The sequence below is a fragment of the Tupaia chinensis genome, unplaced genomic scaffold (genome assembly GCF_000334495.1).
Source record: "Tupaia chinensis unplaced genomic scaffold, TupChi_1.0 Scaffold000354_1, whole genome shotgun sequence".
NCBI classification, from domain to species: domain Eukaryota; kingdom Metazoa; phylum Chordata; class Mammalia; order Scandentia; family Tupaiidae; genus Tupaia; species Tupaia belangeri.
Genome location: NW_006159849.1, coordinates 5938923 through 5958866, shown reverse-complemented (window position 1 = coordinate 5958866; position 19944 = coordinate 5938923). Strand labels below are relative to the sequence as shown.

The 19944-nt window shown below is 43.9% G+C and overlaps 1 protein-coding gene across 9 annotated transcripts in view; it reads left to right on the top strand.

Moving 5' to 3' along the window:
* Positions 1-19944, top strand: part of DOCK8 (dedicator of cytokinesis 8) — a 267141-nt gene that overhangs the window by 139039 nt on the left and 108158 nt on the right. For all 9 annotated transcript variants that reach the window (XM_006152456.3, XM_006152453.3, XM_006152460.3 and 6 more), the window contains one exon: positions 19791-19908. In XM_006152456.3, coding sequence (XP_006152518.1) covers positions 19791-19908 — 118 coding nt within the window. The remainder of the gene's footprint in view (positions 1-19790; positions 19909-19944) is intronic.

Genomic DNA, 19944 nt, shown 5'->3' with positions numbered 1-19944 from the left:
GATGGGGTAGCCTTCGGGGAATTACTACTCTTTCTTTTTGCTTTATTCTTTACTCTTACTTAGGAGGAAAATAAATATTCTCTACTTTTTAGCTTTTTCAATCCTTAGTGTGTATCTTCCCATGTACTTTACAGATGCCCCAAAGGTCAGTGTGTATCCACTCTTTCTGGGCCGTGCTGGGCCATCTGATCAGAGGTTTTTAGGTTTTTGCAAGGACACATGCACTTGACCGAGAGAGGGAAAGTGAGAAGTCACCCCACTGGGGATAACCACACCGCAGTCCCTTTTCTTCCAATCTCTTCTTGGGATTCTGAGCATGCATACATACCTGGTGGGGACTCAAACCATTAAGCTGCCAGGTCTGGACTCAAACTGTGATCAGCCATGGGGGAGTCCAATACCTTAACCATTATGTCACCCACTGGCCCCTCATGTCTCATTGTAATGACTTCTGTGGGGTTCTAGGCCAAGGCTAATAATTATGTATTTAACAGTAGGGTATTTGTGAACAAAAGTGTCATCTTTTACCAGAGTTAGTTTTTGTTTTTCTTTTTTTTTTTTCTCCCAGGGTTAGTTTTAAACCTGAGCTGGTGGCTTCATTTCTGTCTCTCCACTTAACTTGGTAGGGGTGATGTGGGCCATGCCTTTTTTCCTACCAGAGTTCAAAGACGAGCTGGCAGCTTTGCTGAAATTCCTTCTGTTGATTCAGTTGGGTAGGAAGCAGGCCAGTTTCTTTATCCTTTAATGGACTGACATTTCTGTTCTCTCAAATGCCAGTTGATGTCCTCCAGGATGGCATGCACGAACGTACCCTGTGGGTTCTGTTTACACCGAGGGGTGGGGTGTTGGACAGAGGCAGAAACCCTAGAATTCTGACTCATTCTTTCGCGCAGGCTGTATTTGCCTTCCAGAGTAGGGCCATGGAAATTCAATTCAATTCATGGAACCTGTTCCTACTTCCCACCCCCATAGCTCTTCTGAGCTTATTTGCCCTGCCCTCACTCCTGTAAGTGTCAGGGTGAAAACTCGCCTCTCCTCAGCCGGCCTTTCCACACCTCCCTGTGCTTGGTGCATCTCAGACTCAGGCTGTTGGGCTGCGTTCTGGTGATGCGCACACCATCGGGCAGGCTTAGTGCTGCTGCAGTTCTCTGATAACTTCTACCGGAGAGGCAAAGAGGAGGAAGGTGACTCATTTTCCTCAGGCAGTTTCTTTGGCTTTAGTAACTAGCCAACCCACAAAAAAGGAATTGATCCGGGATGCTGCTTTTGTAAAGAACAAAGATGAAGTTAGCGGTCTGTCTTCATTTGTGGATGAGCAAAAGGATGACACTTATGCTCCCCAACTCTTCTCTCTGCATTATTTTGAAATCAGTAATATTATTTATTTATTTATTTATTTAGGCTGGAAGTATAGAGCAATAAAGAGAGAAAGCCAGGTCTGAACCATGACTGGCCTTACGGTAGTCCAGTGCCTTAAACAATATGTCATGTGCTAGACCCATTAAGTTATTTTTCAAAGGAAACCCATGTTTAAATGTCAGAATGATCTAGTCCTGTGGTTAGAGGAGCCGGGTCCCTCATGGTTGAGTGTGCAGTTCAAATCCTGGGCCCCATGGCTTGATAAGCATAACAGGCATCTTTGTGTGAGGTTGAAAATTCAGACAGGAAGGAGAAATGGAAGAGATTGTAACAAGATTGCGCTTCACTAGGGCATGCTTCCCCATCTCTCTGTCTCTTTGTTGCTTTCTCTGATAAGCGCATGAACTCTCTAGCCTACTAAATAACACCAGAGGATACAGGATGTATACTTTTTAAAAGAATTATTTACTTATTTCATCATATTTGTTTATTATTTTTTAATTTGACCAGAGAGAGAGAAAGGGAAAGTGAGAAAGCAAGCCTCCAGGTCTTGAACTCAAACCGTGCTCAGCCATGTCAGCCATGTGGGATAAATGCCACTTGCTGGCTCCCTGGGTGTATACTTTTTTTTTTTGAGAGAGTTTTGCTATAGGGCGCGTGCACTCACCAGACAGAGACAGACAGACAGAAAGCAAGAAATCACCCCACCCCCCCCCCCGCCGCAATCCCTTCTCCATTCTCCTTTCGGGATCCTGGGCACCCACGCACACGTGCCTGGCATGAGTTTCAAGGCACCCAATCTGGGACGCAAACCGCGGTCAACTACATGGGAGTCCAGCGACATAGCCATTACGCTAACTGCTGGTCCCCCTGGGTGTATACTTTTAAAATTATATGTACTTGGGACCAGCAGGTAGTGTAGTGGTTAAGGCGTTGTACTCCCTTATGATTGACCATGGTCTGAGTTTCTGACCTGGTGGTTTGAAACTCATGCTGGGCATGTGTGTGCGTGCCCAAAATCCCGAGAGGAGAATGGAAGAGAAGGTATTGCAGCATGGCCATCCACCCTGGGGAGCGATTTCTCACCTTCTGGCTCTGTCTCTCCAGTGAGCCCATATGCCCTATAGTAAAAATCTCCCCCCCCCCCACCCAAGAAAAAAATTTGTATGTACTTGTACTAGGGAGGTCTTCAAGAAGTTCATGGAAAATGCATTTTATGAAAAATTGCGTGGATTTCCTTTTTTTGCATCAAAGTAATTTCATAGTTTAATTCCATTTTTTATGACATTTTAGAAGTCCCCTTGTGTTCATTGCTTATCGTTACATGACAAGAACATCACAGCCGAAAACAACAGCTGCAGTGCTGTTCGTAGTGCTCTCACAGCTTATGTGGCTTATCCAGACCCAGCTCAACCTGGCACTGATTCAGGGCTCCATGAAGGCACCAGTCCAGACATCAGTCAAGGCCATGGTCACCACAGGGGTCACCTGAGAAAAGCCCCACTTCCAGTCTCACCCACGCGGTTGGCAGGCTTCATTTGCTCTTGGATTGTCGACCTGGGGGCCTCAGTTCCTCACTAGCTACCACCCAGAGGCTTCCTGTGTTCCTTGCCCCTTTGGTCTTTTCACTGGGCACTTCACAACACAGCAGTTGGCTTCCTCAGAAAAAGCCAGCAAGCGAGCCAGAGTGAGCAAGCACAATAGCAGCCCGTCTTTTCATAAGCTATGTCAAGTAGCGCTGCGTCCCCCTTGTCACGTTCTGTTCATCAGGAGCAAGTCCCTAGGTCCAGCCCACACTCAAGGGAGGGGATTACCTGGGCAAGAATCCCAGCAGGTGGGGTCATTGGAAGTTATCTGAGAAGCTGCTAGAACCATTCTTAACCAAACCACAAAATGTTCATGGACTCCAGTTGTGTGGGTTGGGCTGAGTGTAGGGGGTGGGGAAATGAGCAAGGGAGGGTGGGTTAATCCTTCAGATACTGTAGACAAAGCCTCATGAAAAGTGGTCCCGTAGGCCTGGTCTATCTAGGATATCTGCAGTGCCTGGATCCCTAGTAAGAGAAATCTAACTGCTGCTTTTTATTGGAGGGGTTTTAGCTATAGGGCACGTGCTCTCACCAGAAAGTCAGAGAGACAGAGAAACAGAAAGCCAGAAATCGCACCCCAGAGGGGATGGCCACGCCGCAATCCCTTCTCCTTCATTCTCCTCTCGGGATCTTGGGCACACATGCACATGCGACCGGCGTGAGTTTAAGCCACCAGATCTGAGTCCAGCAACATAGCCATTACGCCAACTGCTGGTCCCTCTAACTACCTCTTGACAAACCTTCAAAGGTAAAAAGAGTTTTTACCTCCACCTCTCCTAAACCATACTCTGAAGAAATAAGCCAGGCCAGCTGTGTATCCTTGTGGTTAAGGGAGCTGGATCCCACATGACCCATGGCAGTTGGAATTCCTGCCTGGCAGCTTGGAAAAAACATGCCGGGTATCTGTCTGTATACCCCACGTCTTGGGCAGATGGAGGACAGGGGATTGTGAAGAACATGTCCCATTGGGAGAATGCTTTCTCTTTCTCTCTCTCTCTCTCTCTCTCTCTCTCTCTCTCTGACAAGCACACACATTCTCTGAAAATTCTTTTAAAAAGAAAAATAGAGGGGACCAGCAGTTAGCATAATGGCTATGTCGCTGGACTCCCATGTAGTCAACTGTGGTTTGAGTCCTGGACTCAGTGGCTTAAACTCACGCCAGGCGCATGTGTGTGTGTGCCCAAGATCCCAAGAGGAGAAGGGAGGAGAAGGGATTGCGGTGTGGCCATCCGCCCTGGGAGGTAATTTCTTGCTTTCTGTTTCTCTGTCTCTCTGGTGAGCGCACGTGCCCTGTAACAACAAAAAACCAACCTCTCCAAAAAAGAAAAATAGAAACCTGTAAGTAGGGGGAAATATTTTTTTCATTCTAGTGAAAGCACATTTGTCCTTTTTTTAAAAAAAAAACTTATTTACTTCTTCCAGCGTGATAGTGAGACAGAGAGGCAGCACCCACCACAGGGTCTTGACACTGCGATCCACCCAGCTTCAGCCAGCACGTGCACTCTGGGCCTTCCCCTGTGGGTCAGCTCCAGAGACATGTTCTTCTACTGTTCTACCATCTGGGCCCCGACGTCTACTTTGATTTATGTTAGTGAGGGGAACCCTCACTTATGCAGAGTAAGGAACATGGTCCTTTCTCCTCTTGCCCAGGGTCCTAGCACCTTGCCCGCCCCATTCCTCCCTTGGCCCCCACCCCCGTCTCACTTCCCAAGCACCTGTAGGCCTGTGTACATGTAGCGGGTCTGTATAAAGTACTGCAGTGACATGGAAACCGTGGTTGTGGAATGGTAAGATTTGCAGGATGTCTGAAATGTAGATTGCTAAAGGAACCGCTATCCCTCCCCATTTAGAATAAAATATTAGGTCATCAGAAAAAAGTCATGACGTATTTTTCTATGCAAAAATACGTCATGACTTTTTTCTGATGACCAATACATTCTTACTAAGCATTTTCTAGGTTTAAAAAAAAAAAAAACTGAAAATAAGATTGCAGTAAACCAGTGGAAGCTCAATCTTTTAAACAGATTTCTAAGTCCTCCCTGTATGGAAACCACAAAGACATAGAAGACAGAACACCCGAATCACTTAGACCCTTCAAAGCACAGCCCGGGTTTGATGGGGTCAGCTGGAAGTTGAGGGTGATGCACTGATCCAGGGAAACTTTTGACCATTTAGTCAGTTTCAAGCTTGGGTATCGTCCTTCCTCTCCTGCCTCCCTCATTCTTGACCCCTAAGCATCCAGAGCTTCCCTAGAACAGTGCCTTCTGCTCAGTGACCACACAGCCTCTGTCTCACCCTTTCCTCCACTCACACCTTCGGTCCATAAGTCCAGCCTCTTGTCGGGAGGGACGCCGGGTAAACTAACTCATGCTAAGGTGACGGTGAATGGTGGGTAAGCGTCTTACCGCATTAAACCTGCTCAGCAGTGTTTCAGAAGGAAATCTGATAACTTGGATATCTTATTTGGTAAAATTTCAGTTACTTCAACAAAGTATGGTTAAATTGTTTTTGAGGGACCAGCAGATGGCATAAAGATTATGTCACTGGACTCCCACATGGCTGACCACAGTTTGAGTCCTGGACTTGGTGGCTGCAAACTCACACTGGGCACATGTACGTGTGTGCCCAAAATCCCAAAAGGAGAAGGGAAAAGGGATTGTGGCATGGCCTGGGGGGCATTTCTCTCTCTCTCTCTCTCTGTCTCTCTCTGTCTCTCCTATGAGCATACATACCCTATAGCAAACATCTCTCTTTAAACAAATTTTCTGAGCCGAGTTGGAGAGAAAGTCGTTTTGTTTTGTTTCGCTTTTTCTTAAAGTAGTCAGATGTCCCCAGTCAGGTTTTCTTAAAGCAGCAGATTTATAATGCTTGGATGTTTATAATTCTTTTCAAGGGGAATCTGATCTGGATTAGACCCTAAGACCATAAACAACCCAGCTTTCTCTTTGAATCTTGCTATTGAAAACTTGCTTCAACAAGCAAGTGGGTTATAAGGATGGCTCCTTTCACCTGTCACTAAAAGGCAGCATTCTTGAGGTTCTGCTTTACTTAGCAGAAGGAATGCTGCCTTTCCAATTCCTCCCTTAAAAGAATTTTTTCTTATCTCACAAAGGGGGAGGGGGGCAGATGAAGATCGATATAAAAGGAACTCCACAAATATCTTAGCACATGTGAGTATTTCATAAATTCATGTTTAAAGACAGATTATTAATGATAATGAAAGTTCTATATAAAGTCACCATATCTGATGTTCAAATTTGTGCTTAATTCATTGAAAAAACATAGCTTTGAGCCAGCAGATGGCATAATGGTTGAGGTGCTGGACTCCCACATGGCTGACTGCGGTTCGAGTTCTGAACACCACGGCTTGACACTCACGGGCATGTGTACTTGTGTGCCCAAAATCCCAAGATGAGAATGTAGGAGAAGGGATTGCAGCATAGCCATCTCCCCGTGGGATGTTTCCTCACTTTCTGTCTGTCTCTCCAGCAAGTGCTTACCCTCTACAGCAAATATCTTGTCAAAAGAATGAAAATAAAAACCATAGTTTTTTCTTCCCTGAAAAAAAAAAAAATCAATCTTTAAAGTGATATAATAAAAAGTATTAGGGCTGACTTTGATTTTTATTTTTCTCTTTCTATTGATGTCTGATTTTTAGTGTTTTGTCTTTGTTTTCTAACATAGGTTGTAGAGAAAGAATATTGGGTCATTTAATGTTGTGTTTCCTGACAGGTAACATTTTGTGTCTGGCTTCTTCACTGCATTTGCTTTTGGTTGGGGGAGGTCCCTGATCCTCAAAGTATATCCTGGCATTTATACAAATGTGGCAGCCTAGCCCACCAGCACAGGGTTACTAAGGCCAACCCACTGCTTGTGACCCCCAGTGTCCCCTCTGATCTTGTACCATCTCCCAGGGCAGGCAGCCTGGAGGACTCTGACTTGATCCTGGAACAAGTTTCACACTTTGTTACTCTTGCTCTGATTTCCGAAGATGAAATATTTTGTTCACCCTGCACATCAGGGGCTTTCTTTCCATTTCCACTTTTCACTGATGCCTTTGTGAGTTTGCACTTTCATCTGACCTCAAACACTGGAAACAGGGATAAATATGAACAATGGCATGAAACTACAGCTACAGAACGACAGGACAGGATATAGCTACTGCTTTAATTTTATACATTAATTTATGAACCTTCCCACTTTGAAAAGTACCTGAGGCACCTTCTAGAGATTGTATTGGCTTGTTGGAAAAGTCATGACATTTTTGTTTTTCTATGTAAAAATGACTTCCCTGATGACCCAATTTAACAAGATGATTTCTGGGTGAAAAAAAAATAAGGAAAGAGAAGTCGATCTAAACCTGGCTGAGGTTAATACACAGAATGTATCTTAAGACTTTTGGTGATTCCTTAAGCAGGCACCTGCAAATTTGACTTTGAGAGCCTAGCAAAACAAGGAACCACAGTCAACTTTAAGATTCATTTATCTGCCAAATGAAACACAGACCAGTTCTTTTGGACCAGTGCTTTCCCATCTTGAATGTGCACTGGAATCCCTGAGAAGGGTTACCCAGCAGGTTCTGATTCAGCGGATGTGTGGGGCCTTTCTTACTGGCTCCCAGCTGATGTGGCACTGATGCTGTTCCATCCTGGACCACCCTCTGAGTAGCAAAGTTTCAGCTCACTCGTGAGCGCACGTTTATAAAGCATATCTCCCACTTAAAAAATATAGCCACCTTGGGGCCAGCTTAGTGGTGGCAACAATAATGTGGCAACAATAATGTGCTGCTCAAGTGATGCTGGGTCCTCTTGGAAGATGGTGGCTTCATCTTCCAGCTGAGCTGTGCATGCTGGGCCCACACGCCCATGGCCCTGGTGGCTGGGGAGGCTGGGAAGGGAGGATCTTGGCTTGAGACCCTTTCTCTCTCTCTCTCTCTGGCTTTCACACTTATGAAAGAAATGAAGAGACTTTAAAAGATGCATACACAGCTGCATTAGGTGTGCAAGTTCCCGGTTAATTTCACAATACATAAAATCTTGAGTTCTTAGATTTCTAGCTTTGTTTTTTTTTTCCTGTAGGGTGCATATGCTTGCCAAGAAGAGAGAGAAGGGAGGTCAGGTGAGAAAACACTCCTAGGGGGATGACCATGCCAAAATCCATTCTCCTCCGTTCTCCTCTTGGGATTTTGGGCACACACACACACACACACACACATACCCTGGTATGTTTTTCAGGCCACCGAGTCTAAGACTCAAACTGCTCAGTTGGCTATGTGGGATCCAGTTACCCCAACCTCCACTACCTGATAGCCTGATTTCTAGCCTTAATTGAGCTTGATGTATTTAAAACATCAAAACCTTTAACACTAGGGGACAAAACTCTTATCTTTAAGCTAACTATGCTATTTCAACCTTTTTTTTTTTTTTTTTTTGAGGAGAGTGTGTAATTCCTTTAGTCTTTAAATATAAGACCACATTGTAATAGTTTTCATGGGGGCCCACCCCATGGCCTAGTGGTTAAGGAACCAGATCCCTTAGCCTGCCAACTGAGCAGTTCAAATGCCTGACCCAGTGGCTTGAAAAACTCACTGGTTCATGTGCATGCATGTTCGAAATCCTGACGGGATGGAGACATGGAGAAGGGATTGTGGCATGAACAGGCCCATTCGGGTGTGCTTTCTCCCTCCTTCCATCTCTCTGGCAAGTGTGTGTGCCCTCTGCAAATTTGGGCTAAATAAATAAAAATTTAAAATCCTGGTAGGTCTGCTTGTTGGCTGATGAGACCGTTTACTGCTGTTCCTAAAAACAGTACTGGCAAGGATGGCAGGTGGCATGGTGTTTAAGGCACTGGACTCCCATGTGGCCAACTGTGGTTTGAGTCCTGGACCTAGTGGCTTGCTTTCTCACTTTCTCTTTTTCTCTGTGTCTCTCTCTGGTCAAATTTTAAAAAAATAAAATAAAACAATAATAGCAATAACTCTCTGGTCAAATTTTAAAAAATAAAATAAAACAATAATAGCAATAAAAACAAATAAAGTTAAATTAAATAATTCTTTTTAAAAAGAAAGAAACAGCAGTGGCTGTGGACACTGGGTGGCGCTGCAGAGCAGCCAGACTTGACTCTCAGGGCTGTTTGCTGGCTGTGCTACTGTGCAGGTTCCGGTGGTTCGTCCTCTGCCTGAGTTTCGTTGTGTGCTGAGCGCTGCCACTGGTAGTATCTGTCGTAGGTTCTCAGAACAGTGATTGCATGCAGTAAGGATGAAAACAGTTAGCTATTTTTATTATTACATTTAAAGTAGGTGAAATAGGAATGGTAGATTTGAATCACCTCCTTGGCTGTTTACCTTGCATACATTCCCTGAAAGGATATGTGTATGTATATATTTGCAGTTTTATTTTGAAAGATTAAAATATACCAGATAACACTAAGATGTTACTGATACTAGCAGGTATGTAACGTTCACTCTGTTGGAATCGGTCTGTTGCTGAGGAATTACGGAGTAAAGGTCACCAGCTTTTCCCCACAGTTTTTGAATGAGAACATCTCATTCGTGCAGTTGGCTTTGCTGCATTTCCACTTCAGCAAATCGTTCTTCACTTCTTGGGCTCTGTCTTTGCACAAAAGAAAAAAATAAGTCTATGGGGGAGAGTTTTAAAACACAAGTTAAAAAAATGAAATTATATTATTTTGAAATTGCCAGGATTGTTGGGTTGAGAGAGTTTATTTAGAATAACAGAAAGCCTTTTCTCTATGAGGGTGATTCAGTGGTGTCGGATCAGAAGAGCCAAGTAGTAGTTTACTAGCCTACCTACTTTAATCCAGTATTATCACTAATAATTTGCTATCAAAACAATACTTGTGTGTCAAGCTATGAGAAAACCAATAAAACTTTTAAAATAGTTTATTTCTCTGGTATTTTATTCTCTGCCTCTCCCTGAGTATGCATATCTAAGACCTTCTTGGGACCAGCAGTTGGCATAATGGCTATGTCGCTGGACTCTCGTGTGGTCTACCACGGTTTGAGTCCTTGACCCGGTGGCTTAAACTCATGCCAGGCGTGTGCATGCATGCCCAAGATCCCAAGAGGAGAACGGAGGAGAAGGGACTGCGGCGTGGCCATCCCCCCTGGGGGGTGATTTCTCGCTTTCTGTCTCTCTGTCTCTCTCTTTCTAGCGAGCACACGTGCCCTATAGCAAAAACCTCTCCAAAAAAAAAAAAATATATATATATATAAGACCTTCTTAAGACCTCCCTAAGTTGGAAGCACCTGACCACATGCTGTTAATGTGCTCACTTCCTTATTTCATATGTATGTGTATATATATATATTTCATTTCATGGTTATATAAGTTTTCCCCCCTTGAAACTGGGTCTTACTATGCTGCCTGGACTAGCCTCAGACTCACAATCCTTTCTTTCTCTGTGTCTCTCTATGGTAAGGTTAAAAATAATAATAATAATAACAACTTCCCAAGTAGCTGGATTGCAGGCATATCCTCCACATTAGACTGATACTTTATATGTAATTGTATATATAAATCTGCAAAGTAGAGAGTTTTCTGGTTTTTTGTTTTTGTTTGCATATTAAACTCAGTCATGTCACTATTGACTAATTAATAAAACTTGGGGACTATTTAATTAAAAATTCACCATGTTGAAGCCAGGTGGTGGTGCAATGTAATATATCCAGCCACACATAGGAAGGTTCTGGGGCCCATCCCAGGACCCTGCTGAGCCTGCTGGCCCTGATCCCGGACAGTAGAGATGGGTCGGACAACTGTGTGAGGGCACTGTTGGGTCCATGTCTCCCTGCCTCTCTCTCTCTCTTTCTCTCATGGAATAAATAAATAAACTTTTGAAAGAATTTGAGGCTGGCAGGTGGTGTGGTGGTTAAGATCCTAGACCCCTACATAGACAATCCCGGTTCAAGTCCCGGACCTGGCGACTTGCTTTCCCACATTTCCTCTCTCTCTCTGTCTGTCTCTAGTCAAACTGAAAAATAATTATAACAAATACATTTAAAAAAAATTGGTTAAATAAAATTTTAAAATGTTATGAATTTTGGTTTTGAGCTTTTACTTGTCCTATTTTCGGAGCTCATGATTTTGGGGGTCTCCGATAGTTTTCCGGAATCCTACCATATTTTTAGATCCGAGACCTTGTGCTTTTCACCCTGAAAGTTAAAGTAGCTCTTCCTACAGCACCGTCTCGGGTCAGAACAGGAAATGAGCAAGCACTTGCTAGCTGGTAAGGAAATGGATTCCAGTGACAAGGTGGAACCAAAGGAATGGGGCTTCCCCAGAAAAGCATCTCACCATTTTTTGAGAGGTTATAGGAGAAAGATGAGGGAGTGGTAATTAGAGAGACATAGAGACTGGAGAGATGGAAAGAGAAGTTGAAAGAGAAAGCAACAGAGAGACTGAGAGCAGCTGAAGGACGGCGTGGTCAGTTGTCCAGGTCACATATTGACATCTTGCAGTCCGGTAGTGTTTACAGCTGTATTTCAGAACCCACTCAGCTGTCCCACATAGTTCTGACAAGAAGCTCCCCTTAATTTATACCATATTTTGCAGTTTATAAAGCAGTTCTCAGCTATTGTATTTGAGACACGGCCCCAACCTTTTTGTTACAGGTAAGGAAAAGGACTTGTTTATCTTGCATTTGTAGAGCACTTTGCAGGTTTTTATTGTGGTTGTGTATTTATGTCTTCCACGAGGAAGAGAGGAAGGCACCAACAATGGAGTGTATACCGCCATCTGCCCGAGTCTCAGCTGACTCAGACCACAGGCACATGCATACCCAGCGTGCTCCAAAGGGCCCAGGGTGCAAATCCAGGCCCTTTCTATTGCACTACCACATGGCCCCTGCGTTGAGCAGTGTTTAAAATGGCATCACCACCCATTCTTTTACTTGGTAAGGGTCCCTAATCACAAATCTCCATACAAATCTTTCTCCCCTGGTATAAATATAGCTTACGTGGGACCAGCAGTTGGTTATAATGGTTATAATGGTTACATCACTGGACTCTCACATGGCCAACTGTAGTTCAAGTCCTGGACCAGGCAGCCTGAAACTCATGCTGGGCACGTGTGCATGTGTGCCCAAAACCCCGAGAAGAGAATGGAGTTGGAGAAGGGATGAAGGCGTGGCCCTGCCCCCTAAGGAGGTGACTTCTCGGTTTCTGTCTTTCTGTGTCTTTCTGGCAAGCACATGTGCCCTATAACAAAACATATCTCTCTCAAAAAAAAAAAAAAAAAAAAACAACTCCCCCTAAAAAAAAAAAAAAAAAAAAAAGCTTTAATTACAGGTATTACTCATATTCAAAAGACTATAGAGAAAACCCAGGCCACAAAATCAAAATGCTTTTTCTTTTGGCTCCTTTATCTTTAAAGATACTTACACATACTTGGTATTACTACTTTGTTGCAGACGCTGTATTGAAATAACAGAGAAAAAAACATGGACACCAATTCCATTACAAATCTAATCTACTTTTTTCATTTCCCCACATCATATTCTAGCCCTTACCCTTTATGCATATTCAATTTTTACATATTTACAGCCCTGTCAGAGATAAAATTTTATATTCCGCATCTTCAGTCAGTATTATACACTAAATAGAAGCCATTTAACTCATTTCACTCCCACTTACAAAGAGACATACAAGAAAGGAACCACCAAGGAGTGTTTGACCTTGAACAACTACAGTTAGTCCTGTGGCATTTGGGGATTTCCAAGGTCCTGTAAATAAAAAAGGAAAAGAGGTTTCTACTTTTATGACATGATAAATTGGTCCTCCAATCCGATGTGGGAATGAATGACACAATTTTTTTCTATTCAGAGCTTGTCATTACGAGAAATGAAAGCTCTATAAGTATTTGCATCACGAATGGTTAATATTTGTGTCTACACTTTTTTTTTTTTTTGGGGTTTTTGGTATAGTGCATGGGCACTCGCCAGAGAGACAGAGAGAAAAAATGACCAGTCACCCACAAGGGCGATGGCCATGCTGCAATCCCTTCTCCTCCAGTCTCCTTTTGGGATTTTGGTCACGCATGCACACTCGTGGAATGAGTTTCAGGCCTGTGGGTCCAGGACTTAAACCATGGTCAGCTGTGTAGGAGTCCAGCACCTTAACCACTGGCCCCTACATTTTTTTAAAGTTTATTTATGTATGTCTTCAGTGAGAGTTGGGGGAGGCACTCCCAACAGAGTCATCAGCCTGTGATCCACCCCAGGCCTCAGCCAACTCCGATCCCAGACACACACATGCCTGCCTGGCACATACAGGGAGTGCTCAGGACGTGAACCCACAACCTTTCCATGTGGGTCCAGAATGACCGAGAAGTGCATTACCACTGCATCACTGTCTGGCCCTCTCTATTCTTCTTAACCAGACTGTTTCACAGGAGAAATAACCCCAGCTTCATGAATTTTACCCCTGTAGCCTATTTTCCAAACTGCTGAAATAATGGTCAACTTAAAGAATATCAGCACTAATAGTGATCTGTTCACCATGATCGCCCATCACTTTCGTCACAGAAAGCCTGTCTGCCTTGAATGCAGTGCCCTCCAACTTCTGCTCTGGCAAGTCCAGCTCCTCGTTAAGTTTCTCCTTGTATTTCATTCCTGCAACCAGTTGGTGCTGCATCTCAGAAGCCAGCCTGGGGAGAGTCAGGCTGCTCAGCTCTCAGAGTCCTCTGCCTTTCTCTCTCTTGCTGGCTGGCTTTTGTTAGATTCAGCTAAAGAGGTGTCCTGAGAGGCTAACAGGTGACGTGCTGGCTAAAGCACTGGACTCCCACAGGGCTTTTTTAAGTTTATTTATGTATGCAGGGCTGAATGCAATTTGAGTCCCAGACCCATGAGTGTGTGCCCAAAATCCCAAGAGGAGAATGGAGGAGAAGGGATTGTGGCATGACCATCTTCCCTGGGGGTGATTTCTCACTTCCACTCTCACTGTCTCTCTCTCTCTGTCCAGCAAGTGCATATGCCCTAAGGCAAAACCTCTTTTTTTATTTTATTTTTTTATTATCATCATCATAATCTTCTTTATATTACATTGATTACATATAACTTTACAGTGTATTACATTGTTTTTTTCAAAGGGAATGCCATGCATGTCCGTCAGTACAGAGACATTAATCTCCCCACTTCAACATTCAATATCTTTTCTATGGCAAAACCTCTTAAAAAAAAAAAAAAAAAAACATCCTGGGGCCAGCAGCTGGCATAGTGGTTAAGGGTGCTGGACTCCCACGTGGCTGGCTGTGGTTCAAATGCTGGACGTGGTGGCTTGCATTCTCACTTTCTCTCTCTCTCTCTGTCTGTCCCTCTCTGGTAGAATTAATATAAATAAATAAAAGAAGTTAAATAAAATAATTCTTTTTAAAAAATCCCAAGATCAGGGACCAGCAGTTAGTGTAATGGCTATGTCGCTGGACTCCCACGTAGTCGACCATGGTTCGAGTCCCGGACCCGGCGGCTTGAAGTCACGCCAGGCGCGTGTGCATGTGTGCCCAAGATCCTGAGAGGAGAATAGAGGAGAAGGGATTGCGGCATGGCCATCCTCCCTGGGGAGTGATTTCTCGTTTTCTGTCTCTCCGTCTCTCGCTGTCTTTCAGGCAAGCGCACGCACCCTATAGCAAAAACCTCTCCAAAAAAAAAAAAAAAATCCCAAGATCACAGAGCAGAGAGACTTTGGTCCATGACTTGATCTAAAAGTGGCCCAAATTTATAGGCCCTAGAGCTGCTCTATTACAATAGTTTAAAAATACTGTGTTGTCGGCAAAGTCATGACATATTATTCTATGAAAAAATGTGCCATGACCCTTCTAATGACCCAATAAGTTGGGGGCTTGTTGCTGAATCAGTGGAAAGAGTTTGGTGCTTCCAAAGCAGTTTGTGATCAAGAGAAACCATTTGAAGGGGCTGTAGAAAGAAAATTGCTGATGAATTCCATCTGCTCTTCTCTGTGTGGTGATGTTTATGACTGTCTGCTCTTACTTGGGGAGAGATAAGATCATACTAAATGTCTTGCATGTACACGGGACCTGTAGTTACTGAAGAAGCTTTCAGATAACTTTGCCTTAACGACAGATTGCTGTGTTAGCTACAGACTTCTCTCAGAAATTCTGAGATAACATTTTTTTGAAGTTTCTCTGGCTAATATGAGGCACGCAGATAAAACATATGAGCCTGTTTACTCGTTTGTTAAAAATCACTCTTAATGGGCCAGTGGGTGGCATGGTGGCTAAGGCAGCTGGATCGCACATGGCTGACAGCACAGTTCAAGTCCTAGACCCGGGAGCTTGATAAGCATGTCAGGCATATGTGCGTGCATGCCCCAAATCCCGGGAGCAGAATGGAGGAAAAGGGATTATGGCATGGCCATCCTTCCTTTCTCACTTTGCCTCTTTCTCTCTCTCTCAAGTGAAAACATGCACCCTCTAGCAAATTTAAAATTAAAAATTAATAAAAATAAAATATCACTCTTACCTCATTTAGGCTCTGGATTACTGGCCATGCAGGCAGATCTTGCCTCCTAAGAGAAGCATTATTATTTGTTTTTATCAATTTCTTTAAAAGCATGCCAACATAGCAAGACATATCACTTAATATGCTTTTTAGTTGCTGGAGAGGGCGTGCATATGCATAAGAGAGAAAGTGAGAGAGGGAGACAGCGCCCCCCTGTGGGGTGTGGTCATGCCACAGTTCCCTTTCCTCTAGTTCTCCCTCTCTCCTCAGGATTGTGTGCCCAGGCTGAAGACAGGGCTGAGGCTTCATCCTGGGCTGGCTGTGTGGGGTCACCCTCCTCTCTGCAATGCCTAATCGTTGTGTTACGGAGCCAGCCCTGCTTAGGAAAGGATCATCGTCTTGTCAAAAAAATATTGGGGGTCAAAATGATTTAACCTTCCTGCTGGCTGTTTCTCATGCACAGAAAGGGATGTTGGGCTAAATACCCTCGACCTTTCCTCCCACTGTGTCTCTGTGGAAAGCGCATGCAGTAGAGGCAGGATGAATGCCAGTGGTGATCTTTGAATCCGCTAGGTGGAGGGTGAGCAACCCCTTCAAAAGTGGTGTGCAGGCTTGTTGACCAGTGTGGAAATGGGTGGGACAGGATGGTGGTGCCCCTGGGTCCAGGCACAGGAGACAAGTGAGATGACAGTGAACCTGGTCGTCTAGGCGGGCCGGCTGCTCCTGCTAGCCCCTTTCATCCAGCTCCTTCAAAGCATTTCTACAAACTCCGACTCCTCATTCCTCCAACATAGCATTGGAGAAGGGTCTACCAATGTCTTTTCAATTAATTCGAAGGTGAAGAAAATGAGTGATACAGAATTTCAAGGGATTCTTGATGCATATTACAGAGAGATATGGTAACTGAAGTGTTCATCATTACTTTATAACAGGAAAAAAGGAAATCGTGTAAGTGTCTATTTTTTAGAGACTAACGTAAGTTATGGTTTATTTATAATGTGGAATATAATAGAGCCATTAAAATCATGCTTATTAAGAATATTTAGTCAGATTGGGAAAGTGGTCGTAACTGAACAACATTAATTGTCACAAAAATATGCTAAAGCTCTATCTATACAGTAGGGTACTGCTTAATGTATAGAAGGGAAAGATAAAATGGGAATATGATACGAAAATGGCAATGTGACAGCATCCCAACAGGAATTTTCTCAGTGCAATGAGACATTGAGTGGTTGCTGTTTTTATCTTTATACTTTCCTGTACTTTTCAGTTACTCGAGATTTTTTCAGTGGGCACAGATTACATTCCTAATCATATGTATATATGCTGATATGATTATATAATGAAAGAGTGAGTGTGAGTGGAGTAACAGGTCCACTGAGATACGCTAGCAAGAAAGACCCCTGAGGATGTAACGTGTGAGCTGACCTTGGGGGATGAGAAAGAGCCACTCATTCAGAGAACTGGGGAAAGCTCCAGGGAACAGCAGGTACAGAAACCTAAGGTGAAAATAGGTTTGGAATATTCTAGGCTGTTGTAGAGAAATGATGAAAAATGAAGTCAGAGAAATTGCTCAAGGCCAGATCATGTAGGACCCATGATAAAAAGGTTTAGGAGGAGGCCAGCAGGTGGCATGGTGATGAAGGGTGCTGGACTCCCACATGGCCAACCACATGGTTCAAGTCCTGGACCTGGTGGCTTGCTTTCTCACTGCCTCCCCCACCCGCCCCCATCCCTCTCTGGTCAAAGCAAAAATAAATAAATAAAGTTAAATAAAATAATACTTTTTTAAAAAAGATTTGGGAGGGGACCAGCAGGTGGCGTGGTGGTTAAAGCGCTGGACACTCCCACATGACTGACCAGGGTTTGAGTCCTGAATCTGATGGCTTGCTTTCTTACTTCCTCTCTCTCTCACTCTCACCCTCTGTCTCTCTCTGGTCAAACTAACTAACTAAATAAATAAGTGAATAAAATAAAATAAATAATTATTAAAAAAAAGAAAAAAAGATTTGGGAGATCCCTGTAGGGGCCTGACATAATCCATTTTACTTTCTTTTTTATTTATTTATTTTTTGAGAGATTTGTGGTATAAAGTGCATTCAGTCATCAGAGAGACAGAAAGTAAGAAATCACCCCAGTGGGGATGGCCATGCCACAATCTCTTCTCTTTTATTCTCCTCTCAGGATTTTTGGCATACATGCACATGACCCGGCATGAATTTCAAGCTGCCAGGTCCAGGACTTGAACTGTGGTTAGCCATGTGGGAGTCCAGTGACATAACCATTACACCATCTGCTGGTCCCACCATTTTACTTCTTTGAACGATTCATCTGACCAAAATGGAAGGGATAGATTATGTGAGGCAAGCATAGAAGCAGAGATCAATTGGGGAAGCCCTACAGTGGTCCAGATGAGAAATGAGGGAGGTTCATAGTGGAGACATGGGGTGGTGTAATATGGGGTGTGTAGCTGTGTAATCATCATAATAGCTATCATTTATTAAGTTCTTACTGAAAAACGTTCCCCACAGCCCTGTGAGATCGGTGTGGTCATTAGCCCCACTGGTACTTTGAGAAGGCTACATAATTTGCCCAAGTCACACAGCTGCAAGGAGGAGGCTGCATTCAGATCCCAGCCCTCTGGCTCCAGAGCCAACACCAAGATCACAGCATCAAGACCCTAGTGGGAGTTCTCTCTCTTCCTGCAGAAATAAATTAATTAACTTTTTAAAAAGAGCGAAGACAGAACATTTTCCAGAAGAACGTAACATTAAGTGAACTAGTGTTTGGTATATTGTTAACACTCCATTGCTAATGAGACCCAGAAAATTAAAGCAGACTCAGAATGACACAGAAGGAAAGGCCGTTCTTATTGCAGTGAGAGTCTTATCTGAGGGAGGATGACATAGTGGCTGAGAGCATGACTCTGGAGCCAGAGTGCCTGGGTTCAATTTCCCACTCTGCCATGTCCTGACTATAAGATTTAGCACATTATTTAACATCTCCACATCTCAGCGTTTGCTCATGTATGACATGGAGGTGATGACAGTGATAATTATGAAAATTAAATCGATAAATATGAAGCTTTGAATCATTGCCCCACTGAGGATAAGTCCAGTATAAATGTTAGTGTCATTATTATTTCTTCAAGTGAAGACTATGCTTTATCAAAAAAATACATACTCGGGGCCAGCAGGTGGTGTGGTAGCTAACTTACTGGACTCCCACATGGCTGACTACAGCTTGAGTCCCAGACTTGGTTTGAAAAGTACACCAGGTGTGTGTGCGTGAGCACCCAGAATCCAAAAAGGAGAATGGAGAAGAAAGGACTGTGGCATGGCCAGCCCTCTTGGAGGGTGATTTCTCATTTTCTCTTTCTCTCTCTGTCTGTCTCTCTGGTGAGCATGTACGCCCTATGGCAAAAAATCTCTCAAAAACAAGTACAAAAACTAGGGGTAGGTGGGGGTTGGAGGGTGAGAAAGAGAAGGAATGAAATTAGGCTATCAGTTATGGCTGTTAATTTTGTTTAGAATGAGTTAAACCTTATTTGCTTTCTTATCCGTGTATTGGCAATACGACTCCATCTAGGCAGATATCCACATTCTAAGACATTAAGACTTTCTGGGCTGGCCCCCAGCTTAGTGGTTAAGGGAATTGGATCTCACATGGCCAAACCATAGTTCAAATCCCAGAGCCAGCAGTTTGAAAAACTTTCTGGACATGTGTGCATGCCTGAATGGATGGAGAAATGGAGGAGAAGGGATTGCAACATGACTACACCTCACTGAGAGGAGCTTTCTTTCTTTCTCTCTCTCTCTCTCTGGCAAGCGCACATGCCCTCTGGCAATTTAAACAAATAGATAGACAGACACATCATTCTGTGCAGCAAAGCAGAGAGCAGTGCTGATTACTACCAGATGACTGCTGCTGAAGGGTACGATCACCAACCACGCATCATTCCCCAACAGCAATTCACTTTTTTTTGGGGGGGGGGTTTGCTATAGGGCGTGTGCACTCGCCAGACAGACAGAGAGAGACATAGAGACAGAAAGCGAGAAATCGCCCCCCAGGGGGGATGGTCACACCACAATCCCTTCTCCTCCATTCTCCTCTCAGGATCTTGGGCATGCACGCACACGTGCCCGGCGTGAGTTTTAAGCCACCGGGTCCGGGACGCGAACCGCGGTCAACTACGTGGGAGTCCAGCGACATAGCCATTGCGCTAACTGCTGGTTCCCAGCAATTCACTTCTGAAAGCATGAACTCCTTCAAAATATTGCCCCATGAGTGTTGCCCTCAGTGTTCACTGAAGAACTTGCTTAAAATAAACTCTAGAACTTTTTCATTGGTTCTTTATCTTCTCTTTTTCAGAAATCTTCTCTATGTCTACCCACAGAGGCTCAACTTTGCTAACAAACTAGCATCTGCCAGGAACATCACCATTAAGATCCAGTTTATGTGCGGAGAAGACGCGAGCGCTGCTCTCCCGGTAAGGAGGGAAATGAACGTTTGCCTCGAACCACAG